Here is a 19,914-nt window from a genome sequence, read left to right on the forward strand (position 1 = left end):
GGATCTGAGGAATCAGAACCTGATTCCCCTTCATCTCCACCTCCACCCCATGTGTGGCTCAGAGTGGGTATTAGGAAGTGCTGGAGTGAAGCCCTGAGCAGGGAGCTGGGCTGAAAGATGGCCCAGGGTTGGCATCTGAGTTAACATTGTGAGTTCTGAGCTCTAGTCCCAGCTTAACCACGAACTTGTGACCTTGGGCATGTCATTTGAGCTCTCCAAGCTCTGTATGAAGAGGATTACATTCCTCAGCCCTCTTGCCTCGCAGGTGCTGGGAGGCGGTGAGGCTGGCCTGAGGGAGGAGGGCAAGGAAGTGCGATGCTTCTCTAGCATCGTGGTGGGGCAGCGGGCTTGAGGTGCACTCTCTCCTGCAGTCCTCACAACTCCGGGAGGTGGGTGTAGTTATTGGCTTCATTTTATTCTGCTGGCCTCATTCTAGGCAGCCGAGACTCAGAGAGGTTAAGCAACCTACTTAACAACACACAGGCAGTGCAATGGATGGACCGACACATGGTAAACCAGGCAGGGCTCTTGAGAAGACCCTCTTTTTTGTAGGATGGGAGGAGGTTGGATACCAATAAGCATGCAGTCCAGATACCCCTCAGGGAGCAGGAATGTGGCCAGGATGGGACAGGGAGTCCTACACAGCGGATTAGAGGGTGGTCTCCAGAGGGACTCACTCCTTTGCCTCTTCCTGGTGAGCAGCTCTGGCTTGGGGGCTCTGCCATAAAATTGGCACATCCGGCAGCAAGACTCCCCCTGGGCACCCCAGCTTACACTGGCTGCGGAATCTCAGATTCTGAGCCAATCATTGTTTGTTTGTTTTTAAAACAAACACCTTGTCTTTATTCAACAATATGCTGGAGGCAAAATACTTTTAAACAATTTTGAAAATGTAAAGTGAAAAGTCAAAGACCTTCCCCAAGTTCCCCCCCCCACCCCGCACACACATGTAATGAGAACATTGTGTTGTGTGTTACATACATAATATACATCTCTCTTTCACACGAATGGAATTATACTATTTTCTATCGTTGGATATTTTTCACCTAATGTATTTTGGAAATCTTCCATGTCAGTAAATTCCTTTTAATGACTGCACTGTGCATAATCTATTTACCCAGTCCCCAACTGATGGAGATTTCCCTGTTTCCAAATTTTCACTGTTACAGATCAGGCTACAAGGAGCATCCTTGTATATTGACCCTGGAACACTTATGGGAACATCTCTGTAGAGTGGATTCCTCGAAGGGAGATTACTGGATCCGAAGAGATGAGCAAATAAAATGGTGACGGCCGCTGCCAAGTAGTGGCCAAAGTGGCTGACCCATTCGCCTTCCTGCCAGCTCTGTGCCTGTGCCTATTGGCTCATGCCCTTGACCACGCTGGACATTAGCAGCGTCTTAGTTTTTACCTTTCTAAAAGCAAAGAAAAAAAAAAAAGGGTATTTCACTTCTAGTTCCATGATTATCAAAGAAGTTTGGACAAGTTTGCCTGTTCCACCCTATATGTGATTCAAAATAAAATAATACTAAGCTGTAAAGTTAGTGTAAGGAATTCCCAAAAGTTCTTCAGTTTTCCATAACTATTTTGAAACAGCAAAGCTTCATCTCCTCCTCCTCCTTTCCTCCTTCAAGTCAAATTCTTTCAGATTTGCAGCTAGTGCCCCTAACCACATGAGCTGTCTGCTTGTTATGTAATCCAGTACTGACTCATAATATCTCACCTAACTCTCTCAGGGATCTGACTTAATCTATTACTCCAGGTCACGTAGAAATGAGGAAGCTGAGGCTCGTACAGGTGAGGAAGCCGAGGCTCATAGAGGTGAAATGACTTGCCTACACCACACGGCTAGTCATTTCTTGAGTTAAAGTATTGAATGTACTTAGGATGGTACACATAGTAAGCGATACGTAAGTGTTAGCTCAGCTTCTGTAACAAAGGGGAATTTTTTTAAGTGGCTTAAAAAGCAGAAAATATTTCATTCTAGTTCCACCCAGTCATTTAGACCCAGATTGCCTCTTTCTTGTTGCCCTGCCTTACATGACCCCAACCTCAAGAACCAAGATGGCAGCTCAAATCCAAGTTTGCTTTCATTTTTTTGTTTCTCATTTTTGGTCTTTGTCTGTGGAGTGGAAGCTGGGTCATATCCAGCTCTTAGGAGAAAGAGAGTGAGGAGATGAGCGCAACCAATATTTTAAGACCCAGATGCACACATTACTTCCAGTCAGATTCTTTTGACGAGAATTTATTCACATGACCACACTTAGCTGCAAGAGATGCTGGGCAATATGGCTTCTAGGTGGCAACCATGTGTTCGTCAACAACTCAGTTACTATGGAAGATGGGAAGGATGGCTTTTGGTGGGCAACCAACAGTCTCTACCATAGTGAGTGGCTCAGTTGAGATTAGAACTCAAGTCTCCTCTGCCCCAGAGCACTTGGTAGAGTGGGGAAGATGTCAGAGGCCTATGTCATATATAAAGAGAACTGACTTGGTATCAGGTCAGTCATCACTTGTGAATGTGCATCTTTGGTAACTCACTTCCCTTCTGTGAGTCTCAGTTTCCCTATCTGTAAAATGGAGATAATAATGGGACTTACTCTCAGTTTGCTGCTGAGAAAGCACTTACCAAAATTTTTAACATACTAGGTGCTCATGTGGTAGAATGGTTGGGGTAGAATTTGGATACGAGCACATGAAAGAAAGAAATTCCAGGGGAGTTGACAATGTGTGCAATGGCCAAGTGGCATGAATGAATAGGACTTGATTGGGAAAGGCAACAAGGAAATGTTAGCATTATGGTAGATATTCAGAGAGGCAAGGGATATACCTGAAGTTGGTAAGGGTCAAAGAAGGATAACCCTTGAGTGGCAGGCTGAGGAGCTTGGACTTGATCTTTTTGGTAATGCGGAGCCCTGGATTTTATGAGCAGGATGGAAAAAGAGTAAGATTTGTGTTTTGGAAATATTCGTTTCCAATTTGTGCTGTGAGTAGAATGGATTTTGAGAGAGGCACATTGGAAAAATGGAGAATGCTGAGAAGGCTATCATACCAATTCGGGTAGAGATAAGGGCCCTAGGACAAGTGGTGGCAAGGTGGGGTAGAAGGGAGAGATGGTAAAGACAGAAGTCATAAGCCTTAAGGGAGATTTGGTGTGACAAAGCATGGAACACAAAATCTGGTATAAGAAGACACTCTTGCTGAAGGAACTCTATACCTAGCTTATTTAGGAGTAGGTGTGTGCCTTTGAGTGACAGAATAACAGCAGTTTAAATGAAATGAACCAGGTAGGTGGTCCAGGACTGGTGTGGTTGTCATATGTAAATATCCACACTTCTTTACCTTATTACTTTGTCACTCATGAGTCAGACCTCATGGTCCAAAAAGGCTGACCTAGCCACTGTATCAACATTCCAGCCAGAAAGAAGAAAAGAGAAGGAGAAGGGCACATTCTGGAAGGTGCCCGCCCCCAACCATAAGAGAGCATCAGAAATGTGGTCTTTATTTTGGGTGACCCATGTGTCTAAGTAGAATTTGGAGGTTCTCCCACTAAGGAAGAAGGTGGGGATGGATATCAGGGACCACTTGCAGTCCTAATAATGACCTGTTGAAGTGGAGGCTACAGGAAAGAGAGGAGCCAGAAATGATTCCCAGGAATGTGGGTGGAAGACAGGACAGGTCTTCCCTGAGGCGGGACCCAGGAGAAGGAACAGATTGGGGAGAGCGGGATAAGGTCAGAATGGACATATGGGGTCATCCTGGGTTGATGTTCAGGTAGAGGCAGGCCAGGTAAATGCACCAAGAGCTCAGTAGTGAGGTCTGGACTGAGAATAAACACTTTTTGCGTTATTAGCATATCCGTGCTTGCCACAGGGATGATGATGGCAAGTAATAGAAGCAAATGGCCAAGGAGAGAACACTGACATTTAAGAGAAGGGAGGGATGGAACCTGAGAAAAAGCAGCTGGGGAGGCAGGAAGAGAATGAGCAGAGAGGTCCTGAAAGCCGAGGTCGACGTTTCCCAAAGGAGGTGTGGTTGCCAGTGTCTAATGCTGCTAAAAATTCAAGTGAAATGAAGGCTGAAAAGAGGCTGTTCAATTTATCAACCAGGAAGTGAAAACGGAGTTTGCCAGAGCAGCTTCAGGGGAGCGGAGGGCCAGAGTCAGGCCGCAGGGGGTCAGTAAGAGGTGGGAAAGAGGAAGAAGAATCAGCCAGGGTCCATGGCTTGTTTAAGTCACCTCTTCCTCCTCAGTGCTTTCGTGGGTCAAGTGACCCATGTCTGCCTGGGTTTGGCCGAGACGGTTCCAGCTCGAGGTAGGGTGCAATACCCCCTTCGCTCAGGAGGTGGCAGCACCACACCAAGCGACAGCACCTGGACCGACACAGAGCACGTAAATTTATTTCCAGGAAAGTGAAGCTTAGTTCCCTGAACACCAAAGCTTTGTGGGAGGAAAAGGTCGTCATCTTGGATGAGAGCCTTGAGCAGAGGAAACTGAATGGAACTTTAGGTTCAAATCTTCGTTCTTGCTTACTGGCTGTGTGACCTTGAGCAAGTCCTGCTTCCTGGCTGGGAAACTGGGGATGATAATTAGCCCGAACCTACCTCTGGGGCCACTGGGAGTCTCTAAACGACTATGGTCGTGTCTGATGGTCTTGTGGGCAGCGGGGACAGGCTCAGGAACCGAGGGAGGGAATCCAGACCAGATGAGCCCGGGCGGGGGTGGGGGTACGGGGAGGGGGAGGCAGTGGTGTGTGTGGTCCTACGAGGACTGTCCCGGCAGTGATTTTGGAGTCAGGAAAGCTGGGTTCATATTTTGCCGTTGGGAGAACCGAGGCTTATAGAGAGGGGAAATGACTTTCCCAGGGTCACGCCCTGCAAGCAGGCAAAGCAGAAGCACCACAACCAAAATCTGGAAAAGAATTTGATGTCTAATATATTTTTAAAAAGCATTGAAGTTGTATCATGGGGAAAATCAGAACTCCGGGACTTTTCTACCACCATAATGTGGTTCTGTGTTTCCCGCACTCGGAACTATTGAGTGTCTCTCTCCTCTGGTCCCTGTTTGACCCTCACATTCTGAGAGCACCCTGACGTCTGCTCCTTTCCCCCACCGCCACCCGCCCGAGATGACGCGCCAGCACGTTAAGGACCTGAGAGGAGGAAGGCCACCCAAGGACAAGCCTGGAGGTCAGAAGACGTGGACTCAGTTCTGGGCTCTGCCCTGTCTTACTGGGCCTCAGTTTCCCCATCAGCAAAATGTGTCTGTTGGACCAGCCGAGCCCCTGGGAGTCTTGGCAGCTCTGATTTTTTCCCGAAGGCTCTTACTTCCACCTTGAGCTTCCCTACCTGCCCCTCGAAAAACTGCTCCCCCTCAATGTTGTCACTATCCCATTTCCTGTTCATTTTTCTTCATAGCTCTTATCGCTCTCTGAAATTATCTTGTTTTTCGTTTATCTTCTGTCTAGACAGTAATCTAGTGCCTACTCCACGTGAGCAGGGGCTTTGTGAGTTTGGGAGAGCCGCTTTGACCTTGGCACCTCAAACAGTGTTTGGCATGTAGTAGAGATGAACAAACGATTGTAGAATAAATGAGTGAAGGACAAAGAATGCAGCCCCTGACTCTCTAAGGCAAGTCCTGGAGTCCCCGTTCAGCTCTGCCATTTCTCTCTCTCTCTCTCTCTCTCTCTCTCTCTCTCTCTCTCTCTCTCTCCCAGACACACTGGCCCTAACTACTGGGCCTTCCTGGTGGGGTGCCCTGGTCCCAAAAGTCCAGCCTCCCTCCTGGCTCCAGACTGGCACTGTAACACCAAGTCAAGGTCTTTACTGACGCCTTGTGGCCATGGGGACACATAACAGGGGCTAGGAGGATTCCCACGGGAAAGATGATCGATCCCAGGTGACCCTGCTTCCCTCCCTTCCTGCCAACCAGCATTTCTTAATCACCTTGTGACGGTGATGACCGGAGATGAGAAGCAGGTGTGCTTCTTGCCCTCCAGGAGCTGAAGTGACACCTGGGGAAGGAGAGGCGGGGGAAGGGGGTCATAAGATTCAGGAGAGGAGCTTTGGGGAATCTAGTGGGAGTGAGGGTAGGAGGTAAGTGCACACCCCACCCCGGTTCTGAGCAGGCAGGGAAGCCTGCATCTCGGGCCTCAGGATCCTCCTCCCAGGGTATCTGTTCTCCAGCAATCTCCCCACTTTCTTCCAGGAAATCCTCCATGTCTCCTATCCACTTTAGAGGCTGTGTAGGAAAAACAGAAAGAGAAGAGGAGGTGTCTGGTGCCCAGATAAGCCATTTGGGACAAAAACAAAGATGTTAGAGGAGAGTATAAAGAACATTCTGCTTCGTGATGGGCAATGTAAACCTTCCACGGCACAGCTTCCTGTAAAATCCACCTCGCCAGCTGTATTAATCAGGTCTTGCTGTGATAATGCTGTGAAACAAGCAACCCCCAAATCTCAGCGATTAATTCACCCTCCTGAGCCTTAGAGCAGCTGCAGTTTAGCTGACGCTTGGTGGACCAGGCTGGACTCCTGACTTTGAATCTGGCTCAGGTCTGTTCCAAGAGTCTGCATTGTGGACCCAGAATGAAGGAACAACAGCTATCTGAGTCTTTTCATGGTGGAGGAAGGAAGCACCAGAAGGTCTGGCAGAACTCACCAGGCCTCTTTTGGCCTTACCTTGGAACAAGCACACTGTCCTTTCTCCCAACATTCCATTGGCCAGAGGAAATCCCATGGCCAAGCCCAAGGTCAATGGGATGGTAGAGTGGAGGCTGTGGTGCTCAGGTCCCCCCTTCAGGGACTATGCACTCATTCCCCAGCTGCTGGGAGTTGCCACTGCTGGCTTACAACTGTCAATCCCTGGGAACTGCCTCATCTAAAGCCACGCCCCTCCCAGAGGCTCATGACCAGTGATTGGCTGATGCATGGAAACAAAGGCCTGCCTCTTTCCCTCAGTTTGGCACAACTCTGAGCCCTGGAGCTCCTGAAGATCCACAGATGCCTCAGCTTTAATCACATTGAGTTATAAGCTTCTCCCTCTGCCTGGTCCTGCCTTCCTGACATCCTTCAGATGAATCTCCTAAGGACACTCCCTGATAAACCTTCTGCACACCACTCTCTGTCTCAGAATCTGTTTGTAGGAAAGCCAGGTAGGGAAGTATACTCCACCCAAAGGTAGCCATGGCGATGAGGAGGAAGAAAGGAAGCCTTTGGGACAAATAATACCATCTACTAAAATAGTTAAAGAATGCATCTTGGAGACGGATCTGATTTATTTTGGCTGCAACAAAATGCTGGGCACATGCTCAATGTGTGTGTGAGGGGAGAATTGGGGCCACATCTGAGAGGTCCACATTTTTTGGTTGCACTGATTTTTATCTTATATATTAGGGTCCCATATAAGGTTATGTTGTAGCAAAAGTTCTGCGGCTTAAAAAAAAAGGTTTCCTAACCACTGGGTTCCATGATGTCTAGACGTGTGTCTGGATCTGTCCAGCTGGGAAGGGGCAAGCCCCAGAGTACATCCTCAGCTCTGTGTACCTTGAGCAGAAAGGGGGCCAGGTAGGTGGGTCAAACCCCCACTCCAGGTATTATGGACTGAATTGTGACCCCACCCCAAATTCATATGGTGAAGCCCTAATCCCCAGTACCTCAAAATGTGACTGTATTTGAAGATAGGGCTTTTTTTTTTTTTTTTTTTTTTTTTCTGGTTGAGTCAGGTCTTCGTTGCTGCACGCCGGATCTTTCATTGAGGCTCGCGGGCTCTCTAGTTGCGGCACGCGGGCTCAGTTGCCCCTCGACATGTGGGATCTTAGTTCCCCCACCGGGGATTGAACCGGCGTCCCCTGCATTGCAAGATGGATTCTCAACCACTGGACCACCAGAGAAGTCCCCAAGGTAGGGCTTTTAAAGAGGCGATTAAGTTAACATGAGACTGTTAGGGTGGGCCTTAGTCTATTATGACTGCTTTCCTTATGAGAAGAGGAAAATAGGACACAGAGAGAGAGAGAGGAAGATCAGACACACACACATGCTCAGAGACACAATCATGTGAGGAAACCGGAAAAAGAAGTCCATCTACAAGCCAGGAAGAGAGGCCTCAGAATGCAACCAACACTCTTGAACTTTCAGCCTCCAGAATTGTGAGGAAATACATTTCTGTTGTTTAAGGCTCCACTGTCTGCAGCATTTTTGATGGCAGCCCCAGCAAACTAATACAGCAGGTAGCAGCTTTCAGGACCCTCTTGCACACAAGCGGTGTGGAAGGGAAAGAGACGTCCCTCTCAGATGGAAAATAAGAAGATGTTTCAACAACTGGAACTGTCCAAAGTACATGAAATAAGTTATCCAGATTGGGAACTATGTGGCATGGTTTTCTTTGATCTGCAAGAGTGTAAAAACTATAACACATACAGAGCACCCTGGATCCTAGGTGACACCAGCAGAACTGCTCAGAATTTGAGACCAGCTCAAATTGCTGACCCACAGAATCAAGACTAAATAAAATTGTTGTTGTTTTGAGCTATTGAGGTGTAGGGTGAGTTGTTCCCTAGCAATAGATGAGCGGCACACCAGCTAAAATCATATCTGCTCTCAAGGCCATATTTGATGACAGTCTGGGGACTCCCATAGCCACCTGCAAACCCTCCTTGCTGAGCCAGACAAACCTAGAAGATAAAGAGTGGCGTGTGCATTGGGTAATTGCGCATCTGTTTCCTCCAGGGGCTGGATGACCTCGGGGCCATAACTTGGTCTCCTGCGTCTGATCATCCTGCGCACTGTGCTGAGCCAGGGTCTGACATACAGCAGGTGCTTCCTACACATTTATTCAATTAGTGAAATGCCATGGGACTTGTCTAGATTACCAGCATCTCGTGCTCAGATTACTACAGCAGTCTCCTAACTGGTCTCCCTGCAGCCAGGCTTACTTTCTCAGATCCATCTTTCACCCTGGGAAGAAAACTTTCTAAAATGCAAATCTATCCTGTTTGATCCCTGGTCAAAATCTTTGACTGACTCCCCATTGCCCTCACGTTTAAGTCCTATCTCTTTGGAATGATTTGTGGATCCTATAAACCTTGACTCCTGTCTCATTCTAAAGCCTCATCTTGCACCACTCTCTCCCTTTCCCTCTGGGCCCAGCCAGGGATCTCTTTCTTCCCCACTCATGTATCACACTTATTGGTGCCGCTGGACTTTTACACGTGCTATGCCCTCTAGCTGGAACATTCACCATCCCTGTTCCCATGCCTGGCTAAATCCTACTCACCCTTCAGTACATTGGGTCACCCACTTTGCCTGGATTGAGAGATGACAAGAAGTGTGGATCTCCCAGCAATCCCACTCCTGGGCAAACTATAATTCAAAAAGATACATGCACCTCTATGTTCATAACAGCACTATTCACAACAGCCAAGACATGGAAACAACCTAAATGTCCACCGACAGATGAACTGATAAAGAAGATGTGTTATATATATATACAATGGAATACTACTCAGCCATAAAAAAGAGTGAAATAACGCCATGTGCAGCTACATGGTTGGATCTACAGATTATTATACTAAGTGAAGTGAGTCAGAAAGAGGGAGACAAATACCATGTGATACCACTTATATGTGGAATCGAAAATATGACAGAAATGAACTTATCTACGAAACAGACTCACAGACATAGAGAACAGGCTTGTGGTTGCCAAGGTGGGGTGGGGAGGGACGTGGGGGAGGAATGGATTGGGAGTTTGGGATTAGCAGATGAAAACTATTATATATAGAATGGATAAACAACAGGGTCCTACTGTGTAGCACAGGGAACTATGTTCAATATCCTGAGATAAACCATAATGGAAAAGAACATAAAAAAGAATGTATATATATATATATATATATATATGTGTATGTGTATATATATATATATATAAAAAATATGTATAACTGAATCACTTTGCTGTATAGCAGAAATTAACACAACATTGTAAATCAACTGTACTTCAATTAAAAAAAAAAAGAAGTGTGGATCTCCATTGGTTTCTGAGTAGTGGCTCACGGTTTGGCTGGACGGTCGGGACTCAGAAAGCACAGAATTGGTGGATTGCGGATAAGGAAGACTTAGAAAGAGGTATTTAGGTGGACGTTCGGAAATGGGCACGGGGTGTGAATATATTTCTATCCCAAGGAAAAATCTCACCAGAGGGCATCCACGGAGAGCAGGCTCTCGATATTCAGATGCTAAGACAGCACATCCTGTGGGTGTCAGTCAGCCTCTCTCCGGAGTCCCTCCAGTGCTAGCTCAACATGCTCTTGTATAATGTGGTCATGGTGGCAAGAATGAGACTACTTATGGGTTCAACGATATGGACTTACCTCACCAAGGCTGGTCTGGCTAAGGCCACAACTGTATGTACGACCAACCATCAGCAGGGACAGGTGCTGAACACCCAAACTATCACCATTCTGTGGGGCTTCATCGAGCCCCCTGGTACCAGGTTGATCCCACTGGATCTATTCTCTCGTGGAGGAGGCAGTGGTTCATCCTCACTGACACAGCCAGTATATAAGGCACCAGGAAACAAAGGAAGGTAGGTGAGAGTGGCATCTCTCATGATTACACCAAGTAACCGTCAGTATTAGTTTCCTGTAGTTGCCATAGCAGATTACTATAAACTTGGTGATTTAAAACAACAGAACTTATTGTCTCACGGTTCTGGAGGCCGGGCGTTGAACATCAGCCTCACTGGGTCTACATGAAGGTGTGAGCAGGGCTGCACTCCCTCCAACACTCTAGGGAAGGACGCGTTCCTTGATTCTTCCAGCTTTTGGTGGCTGCTGGCATTCCTTTGCCGAGGCCACATTACTCCAATCTCTGCTTCTGTCTTCATATTGTCTCCTCCTCTTCTGCATGTGTGAGATCTCCCTCTGCCTCTTTATTATTATTTTTTTTAAATAAAGTTATTTATTTATTTTTGGCTGCATTGGGTCTTCACTGCTGCGCGCAGGCTTTCTCTAGTTGTGGTGAGCGGGAGCTACTCTTTGTTGAGGTGCGCAGACTTCTCATTGTGGTGGTTTCTCTTGCTGTGGAGCACGGGCTCCAGGCAGGCGGGCTCAGTAGTTGTGGCGCGTGGGCTCAGTAGTTGTGGCACACAGGCTCAGTAGTTGTGGCTCGTGGGCTCTAGAGTGCAGGCTCAGTAGTTGTGGCACACGGGCTTAGCTGCTCCGTGGCATGTGGGATCTTCCCGGACCAGGGCTCGAACCCATGTCCCCTGCTTTGGCAGGTGGATTCTTAACCACTGCACCACCAGGGAAGTCCCTCTGCCTCTTTCTTAAAAGGACACTGGCAATTGGATTTAGGGCCCCTGGATAATCCAGGATAAGCTCCCCATGTCAAGATCATTAACTTAATCACATCTGCAAAAATCCTTTTTCCTTATAAGGTAACATTTTACAAATTCCAGAGATTAGGACCTAATATCTTTGGGTGGTCATTATTCAGGTTACTACAGCCGCTCGTGAAGCTTTTGCTTCGTGTCCCCACGACACTGGCCTCCGATAGTTTGGAGGTCTCAGTTATCAAGGGAAGAAGGGAAGCAACACAGTTCTCGTTGAATTGGAAGCTGAAACTTCTAACTGGCTATTTTGGGCTTCTCATGCCACTCAAACAGCAGGCAAAGAAAGAGTTGACATGCTGGCTTGCCAGACTGATCCTCACTGCCAAAGGGAAATTAGGGTGCCGATATACAGCAAGGGCAAGGAAGGGACCCAGGGGATTCTTGTGGGTCCTCTTAGTACTTCCATGTACAGAAGTTAACAAAAAGCAATGGCACTTGGGGCTTCCCTGGTGGCGCAGTGGTTGAGAATCTGCCTGCCAATGCAGGGGACACGGGTTCGAGCCTTGGTCTGGGAAGATCCCACATGCCGTGGAGCAACTAGGCCCGTGCACCACAACTACTGAGCCTGCGTTCTAGAGCCCACGAGCCACAACTACTGAGCCTGCGTGCCATAACTACTGAGCCTGCGCGTCTGGAGCCTGTGCTCTGCAACAAGGGAGGCCACAACAGTGAGAGGCCCACGCACCGCAATGAAGAGTGGCCCCCGCTCGCCGCAACTAGAGAAAGCCCTCGCACAGAAACGAAGACCCAACGCAGCCAAAAGTAACTTAATTAATAACAATTTTAAAAAGCTATGGCACCCAGGGCTTCCCTGGTGGCGCAGTGGTTAAGAGTCCGCCTGCCGATGCAGGGGACACGGGTTCGTGTCCTGGTCCAGGAGGATCCAACATGCTGTGGAGCGGCTGGGCCCGTGAGCCACGGCCGCTGAGCCTGCGCGTCCGGAGCCTGTGCTCCGCAAGGGGAGAGGCCACGACAGTGAAAGGACCGCGTACCGCAAAAAAAAAAAAAAAAAAAAAAAGCTATGGCACCCAAAACTGTGCAGGACCACTGAAGCTTCAGACCCTTCAGGAATGATTATTTGGGTCACTCCACCATGTAACAAACTCCAACTAGCTGAGATCCTGGCGAGGGCAAAGGGAACATAGAATGACAGTGGAAGAAAGAAGTTTATTCACTCAATTAGTGAAATATATATGATATATAAAGAGAAACATTTACTCAATTAAATGTATCTATGTATCTATCTATGCATCTAACAACTATGGCACTGTGATCAGTTACCAGAAGGAGGTCTACTGCAGCTATGTATATGTTCTTTGCTTGGTGTGTGTGTGTGTGGTGTGTGTGTGTGTGTGTGTGTGTGTGTGTGATATTAAGTGATTTTTTTCCCTCTCCTCTCCTTTTCCCTTATTATTATTATTATTTTTTTTTTTTGCAGTATGCGGGCCTCTCACTGTTGTGGCCTCTCCGTTGCGGAGCACAGGCTCCGGACGCGCAGGCCCAGCGGCCATGGCTCACGGGCCCAGCCGCTCCGCAGCATGTGGGATCTTCCCAGACTGGGGCACGAACCCGTGTCCCCTGCATCGGCAGGCGGACTCTCAACCACTGCGCCACTAGGGAAGCCCTTCCCTTATTAGTTTAAGATTGTAAGCGATTGCTAACTTTACTCTTCAGTTGTAGGTGCAACTGTGACTGAATTAGAGTAATTAACGTCACTCTAATATGGATTCAGTGACTAACTCCTGGAGCTGGATACATCAATTGGATGTCGGGACTACTTGTTTTTCTCTTTCCGGGGAGTGAGTTAGAGTCTCTTCATTTGTATGCAGGATAGTTGTTAGATGGATGTTCAAACGTGTGGATTGACGTGTGTGGATACTGAGTGTCCAAAGGGGTGGGCGGTGCGAGTTATGAAGCTACTGTCTTTTTGTTCCAGATTCAGCCTTCTGTAATCTGCTCTGTGAAGCTGGAGCTGGGACTCTGCAAACCACATCAGCTTTGTCAGCTAGTTTTGACAACTAGGGACACTGGGGAAACACTGGAAGGCAGAAGGAGTGGAGATTTTCCTTCTTTGCTTACCAACCTCATCGGCAACAGCCTGGTAGCCACAGCCGCTCCCAGCCCTCAGCTACTTTTCTGTACTCCCAGACAAGCTTCACTGTGTCCCCTAGGAGGTACTAGCATCAGCCAGACAGCACCCCCTCTCCAGACCTCTGAGCCCTAGCACTTTAGGGTTCCCCCAATCAAGCCTGTAGGTTCTGTTAGTCCCAACCTCTTCCCCGTACTCCTGCCTTAGGAGTGGGAGCTGCTTCCTGCAGTGGTTCTGTTTGTTCTTACCGTCTACTTACATCAGTGTAACCCATTCCCTATAGTAAAGCCTTTGTGTTGAAAAACCTAGTGTAGTTTCTGTTTTTCTGACTGGACCCTGACTGATACAAACTATTAGAAAAGTGGTGCTCACTTTTCACTGGGGCACTAAACCAAAAGAAAGTAAATTTGGAAGTGCCGGAGGTCATCTTGAGAGGTCAGCCTGCCTAAGAGGAGAGCTGAGACAGAAGACAGATCCCTGACACATTTAAGCACCTAGATCTAGCTGTGCATGAAGCCAAATCTATCCCCTGGACTTTTTAGTTATCTGGGCCAATAAATTTCTCCCTCCCTCCCCTTCCTTCCTTCCTTCCTTCCTTCCACTTAAGGCATATCGTGTTTCATTTCTGTTGTTTACAACCAAAAGAGTCCTGACTAATCCAAATCTCCTCGTCCTCCTGTGCAGCGTTGGTGGTATAGTGGTGAGCATAGCTGCCTCCCAAATCTCCTCATCCCCACCCCCAGACCAGATGCCCCACTCCACAGGCACTGAACAACCAAGACCAACCACCTCCTGCTGAAAACTTTAATGAAATCAATAAGTTAATAAGTTAACAAAGTGAGGTACTTGCATATCCGAGAACCGGGTTGGTGGGGAACCTTGATCGTGGAAGCAGGAAGGGCTTCTTCCCAAGTCTCCTTTGGTCATAGGGTAATCCCATTCTCCTGCCCCTCTCCACAGCTCTGTCTCTCAGGGGGCGGAGGCGTGGCTCTCTGGGGACAGTGCAGTGCAGGTGAGGAGAGCCAGGATAGGCTCCATCCAGGGCATGACGGTCACATGCAGAGGGCGCGTGGGGGCAGAGGCTGGGCACCATGGGGCTGAGGAAGATCCAACCCCAGCCCTGGCGCTGGTGCATGCAGGTCCCCAGTCATGAGATGCAGGCAGCTGGGCCTGAACCCCTTATTCCCTGGTGCCCCACAAAGGGTCACCATTGGTCCACTACCCATCACCCTCCTGCCACCTGCACTGGCTTTGCAGAAGAGGGACAAAGGGGTAGGGATACCAAAGAGGTGCTGGGGGCCTGGAGCGGATGGGGGCTTATGCGGTATGGGGGCTGCCAACTGAAGTGAAAAGTGGAGTATGGAAGGAGGGGAAACAGTGCATGTGAGCGCCATATGCAGTTGGTGCCTGACAAATGGTACTCGCTAGATTCCTTATTATTCTCTCTGGGAGTGAGTTAGAGTAACTAGGAAGAGGGCAAGCCTAGACGGAAGTGGGCCTCATAACCACCCTGTGGAAGGGCCTGTGGTCTTTCCAGTGCTGTCCAGGCCCCAGAGGCCTAGGCCTGAGTTGTGCTGTGGGGACGCTAAGGAGGGCCCTCGGGGGCAGGCAGAGGCAGCAGTTAGGGCTCCTGGACCTGTGCAGAGTAGATCTTCTTGAGAAAGGGGAGCTGGTAAAGTTCTGGAGACCTGGAGTCACGTCAGAGCTCCCTCTCCTGCCTGGACGTAGTTGGTAGGAGTGGACATTGCCCTGCAAGGCCAGTCCACTGGCCTCAGCTGCAGAGGCCCAGGAAAGGCTGAGTGGCTCTGTGCTCAAGTCTCCAAGTGTGGGTGACTGTGTGTGTCAGCGCGAGTGTGAGAGACTTCCTGCATGTCTGGGGAAACTGTAGGGACATGTTTGTGTGACGGTGGGAGCATTGTCTACGGGAGGTTGGGGGGAGAACACAGAAACTTGTGTTGTCAAAGGTGTCTAGGGCCAGAGGGGAGTGAACATTGGCAGGAAGAGGGAGCCCCTGGGAGCGGACACCTGCAAATGGGAAGAAAGGCCCAGACACTGCCCTTTGGGAGGCAAGGGAGAAAGAGGCCCCATGCTGGGAGGTGAGCAGTTGATAAGCCAAAGAACAGGGATGGGGGTCATAGCCAAGCAGCCTGAGACCAGCTACTGCTGGGGGCCCATCTCCCAGTGGGGGAGGGGCAGAGGGACCCCATGGGGGTCCCCAAAGTTGCATATTTAACATAGTTTGCATATATGGTGCCCACCTGCCTTGCGGCAGGGTCCTGTGCTTGTGGGTACCTGTATGGGCACCGTGGGCCCACCCCCAAGTGGGGCGGGGACTTGGCCGGAAGGCTTCCCTGCTCTGTCCAAAGGGCAGGCCAAAGACCTCACCTTGCATAGCTGGAAGCTGAGTCAGGGCCCAGGGCCCCAGCGCCCCACTCCCACTCCCGGAGCAGTGCCCCTGCCCGGCGGGCCGTGTCGGGCCTTGATGGAACGGGCAGGGCACTGGGGGGGCCCAGAGGCCGCGGGACAGCCGCCGCTGCTGCCCTCCGTACGGCCTGGCATCTCACGCTCCTGAGGTGGGGCGGGTCGCTGGCACCCACATCGGGTATCTCGCCCACCCAGGCAGCTCAATACTGCGTGTGGCCTCTCTCCCCACGAGGGAGCGAGTTCAAGTAAGAGAGGAGTCCGGAGGCCTCAGAGGGCGGGTCCGAGTGCCAGGCCGAGGGGCTGGCCGTGTGCTACCCCGCCCCTGAGAAGCCCCTCAGTCCATGTTGGTGCTGACCGAGCGGGAGGTGCTGAGAGTCTGTGCGGAGACGGAGATGTCCTCGTGGTCCACAGGGCTTTGGTAGTCGGAGGTGATGTCGGGGTCGAAGAGCGGCACTTGCACGGTGCCAGAGCGCAGGCAGCGCGAGTAGAAGCCCAACAGCAGGTCCAGCTTGTGCTCGATGGACTGCACCTGAGGGCGGGGCGCGGCTGGAAGCGGGGCCTGGCCGGGACTGGAGGCGGGACTTGGGGGCGGGACGCGGCTGGGAGGCGGGGCTTTCCCGGGGAGGGTGACATCTGGGAGACGCGGCTCCTCCGGGAGGGGGGGTGCGACAGGAAAGGCGGAGCTTGGCCGGAGGGCGGAACGAAGCTGGGAACCTGGGGTTTATTCCCCGCCCCGCCCCCCACGAACGAAATTTAGTTGTGATTGGTTGGGATAGTCCGGGTGATCGACAGAGACAAGTGAGGAGGGGGTCAAATGAAGCAGGTGGGACTTCGACGGGCTTATCTGAGACGCTAGCAACCTAGGGCGGGGCTTGGCTGGAGAGGGTGGGTTTATCGGGGTCGTTTAGCAGGAGTGGGCGGGCCTCCTGGGAGGCGGGGCTTATCTGTGGGGCGGGGTCGGTCGGGCAGGGGATGCCTGCCCCGCGGGTGCTCTGGGCTGCTCTGAGAAACGCACCCTCCCCTTGGGCTTGACCCGGGGGCCTTCCAGAGCTTCTCGGTCGACGACTAGCTCCACCACACCAGCGAAACTCCCTCCGACACTCACCTGCTTCTCCACCTTGACCACGCGTCCCATCATACTGATTTCATCCACCGCCTCCGTGTCGGAGGGCCCTTTGTCGCCCTTCTCCCGGGACTTCCGGTCCCCGGGGCCCCGGCCGACAATCTGGTCCACCCTGTGGGGCAAGGGAACTGTCAAAGGGCCCAGGCACTCGCCACAACTCTCTCCTACAAGAATTTGAGTTTGCCTGCTGAAAGGGGAGAGAGACATCCTGCAAGGTGGGAGCAGGCAATCTGAGGGAGGGGCCAGTTTGATCTGCCAAATGGAGGCCGAGTTAAACGGAGGTACCCAGCCGCTGCTTTGAGGGTTTTCCAAACAGGAGAGCAAAGGCACCACACGCAAGCATGACAAGTAAAACAGCTGCCTGATGGGAGGACAGGCAGGCAACGGTGGACTGGGTAGAGGGAGAGACAAAAGTGGGAATGTGAGTTATAAGGAGGACAAGGCTGGAACTGGATGCACGTTATTTTTCTACTCCTCTATATAGCAAAATTCTTGAAAGCGTTATCTCTACCCTCTATCTTCAGTTTCTCTCCTCCCTTCCTCTCCAAAACCTCCCCAATCAGGCTTTCATTCCCACCATTTCACCAAAACCACTGTTGTCAAGTTCCCAAACGACCTCCACGTTGTTAAATTTGATTCTCATTATACTTGACCTGTTAGCAGTGCTCAGCACATCTGATCACCCCTTCTTCCTGCATGTTCTTCATCTGGACTCCCAAACATCAGCCTCGCCCAGTTCTCCTCCTACCTCACTCACTGCTCCTTCTCAGTCTCCTTTGCTGGTTCCTCCTTTATCTCCACAATCTCTAAACATTGCAGGACCCAAGGCTCATTCCTGGGACTTCTTTATTTCTATTTACTCTCACTCGCTAACTGATGTCTTCAGTTCCAGATTTTCAATTCCTCTATACACTGTTGACACCAAATCTGTATCTCCAGCCTACACCTCTCCTCCCAACTCCACACTCCGCTGCCAGATCAACACTGCATTTAGATGTCTGATGGACATCACAAACCCAACACGTCCCAACTTTCCTGAGCGAAACTTGCTCCACTCGGGCTTCCCTGGTGGCGCAGTGGTTGAGAGTCCGCCTGCCGATGCAGGGGACACGGGTTCGTGCCCCGGTCTGGGAAGATCCCACGTGCCGCGGAGCGGCTGGGCCCGTGAGCCATGGCCGCTGAGCCTGCGCATCCGGAGCCTGTGCTCCGCAACGGGAGAGGCCACAGCAGTGAGAGGCCCGCGTACCGCAAAAAAAAAAAAAAAAAAAACTTGCTCCACTCATTGACCCCCCACATGCCAATAAACAGCAACTTTTTTCCTCTTGCTCAAGCCAAAACCTTAGCTTTATCCTTGATTCTCTCCCTCTCTCTCTCTTTTTTTCTCTTACACCCCTTCCAAAAACCCTGTCAGCTCTACCTTCAAAATATGTCGAGAATATGACCATTTCTCCCCACCTCAACTGCTGCCACCTGGTCCAAGTCCCCAGCATCTCTTGCCTGGATGTCTGAAGTAGCTCCCTCACTGGTCTCCCTGCTTCCATCCTAGCCCCTTATAGGCCATTCTCAACACAGCATCCAGGGTGATCCTTTTAAAATATACCTCAGATTTCATCAGTCCTTTGCTCAAGGCCCTCCAGTGCTTGCATCTTACTCTGATGAACGCCAACATCTTTGCAGTGGCCTACAGGGCTTTATATAGTCTAAGTGCCATTAGCTTTCTAACCTCATCTCCTGCTTCCCTCATGCCAGGACAGGCGCACTGGCCTGCTTGCTGTTCCTAAATCATCACCCCAGGCACCTGCCCATCTCAAACCCTTTGCACCTGCTGTTCCTTTTGGAAACTATTTAAACAACAACCATGGGACTGTTTGCCTCACCTTCAATTTTTTTTTTTCTCAAATGTCACCTTCTCGCCTATTTAAAAATCACAAATCCCAACACCCTAACCCTTGTTTTTCTCCTTAGCCTTTATCATCATCTGACATATTCTAGTTTCACTTACTATCATCTGTTCTCCTTCAGCTGGCATGAAAGCTCCATGAGGGAGGGGCCATTTGCTTTCTACCGTATCCCCACTCTCTGGTAAGTAACAAATAAATACCCAATAACTATTTCTTGAGAGAACAAATGAATGGGCAGTGAGAATGCAAGCCACAAGAGGAAAAGGGCAAGTTGTAGGTGATTGGGGTCTTGACGTGAGAATCTACCTATACGCTGGGTGGAGAGAAGAGGTGCTGGAGGGTTCCAGAAGCAAGAGGTGAGCAGCGTTGAGGACAATTTGCCTATTCCCTTAGGAGATGGGAAGTCACTGATTATCTTAAGCCTGTTACTTCAGGACGAGAAAACAGTCATCTAAAGACGTTCCCGAGGCAAGCAGGTCAGTAGGTTCGCAGGGAGGACCTGCGGCTTGGCGTTTCTTCAGGTTCAACAACAGGTGCGGGCTCTGGCTGCAGAGCGCTGCAGGCCAGAGACTCCAGCTCCCGCAGAGGGCCCTAGGCGGCGCTCGGGGCTCCGTTCGGGAGCCGGCAGAGAGGCTCCAGCGGACCTCGTGCGGGGGTTGGTGCCGCGGCCGCCCTGCCCCCCTCCCCCTTCGGAGGCCGGCTCACCCACCGGCCCTGCAGACTCTTGATCCGGCCCAGCATGTCCAGGTGCCCTGCTGAGTACTGCTCGATGACGTCCTTCACGTCGTATGGTCGTAGCGTCTCCTTGAATTTCCTTTTGGCTACCAGGAACTTCAGGATCCTGTCGGGGGAGGGGGGTCTCAGAGGACAGGGATTCTTTTCCAGCCCCCACTCCGTCCTTTGCTACTTTGTCCAGCACGAGGGCAGCTCCTGCTTGGGCCACCGCAAACAGCCACTGCTGGGTGTCCAGCCTGCCTACATACCCGCCGCG

At 50.4% G+C, this 19,914-nt stretch overlaps 1 protein-coding gene across 4 annotated transcripts in view; it reads right to left on the reverse strand.

Annotated features, from left to right (window-relative positions):
* Positions 1-16,233: 16,233 nt before the first annotated feature.
* Positions 16,234-19,914, reverse strand: part of KCNQ4 (potassium voltage-gated channel subfamily Q member 4) — a gene marked incomplete at both ends in the record, with an annotated part of 53,120 nt that continues 49,439 nt past the window's right edge. For all 4 annotated transcript variants that reach the window (XM_082865647.1, XM_082865646.1, XM_082865645.1 and 1 more), the window contains 3 exons: positions 16,234-16,428; positions 17,005-17,134; positions 19,633-19,764. In XM_082865647.1, the coding sequence (XP_082721773.1) occupies positions 16,234-16,428; positions 17,005-17,134; positions 19,633-19,764 (457 nt within the window). The remainder of the gene's footprint in view (positions 16,429-17,004; positions 17,135-19,632; positions 19,765-19,914) is intronic.

This window comes from Leucopleurus acutus, assembly GCF_964270905.1.
Source record: "Leucopleurus acutus genome assembly, chromosome: 2".
In the NCBI taxonomy this organism is placed as follows: domain Eukaryota; kingdom Metazoa; phylum Chordata; class Mammalia; order Artiodactyla; family Delphinidae; genus Leucopleurus; species Leucopleurus acutus.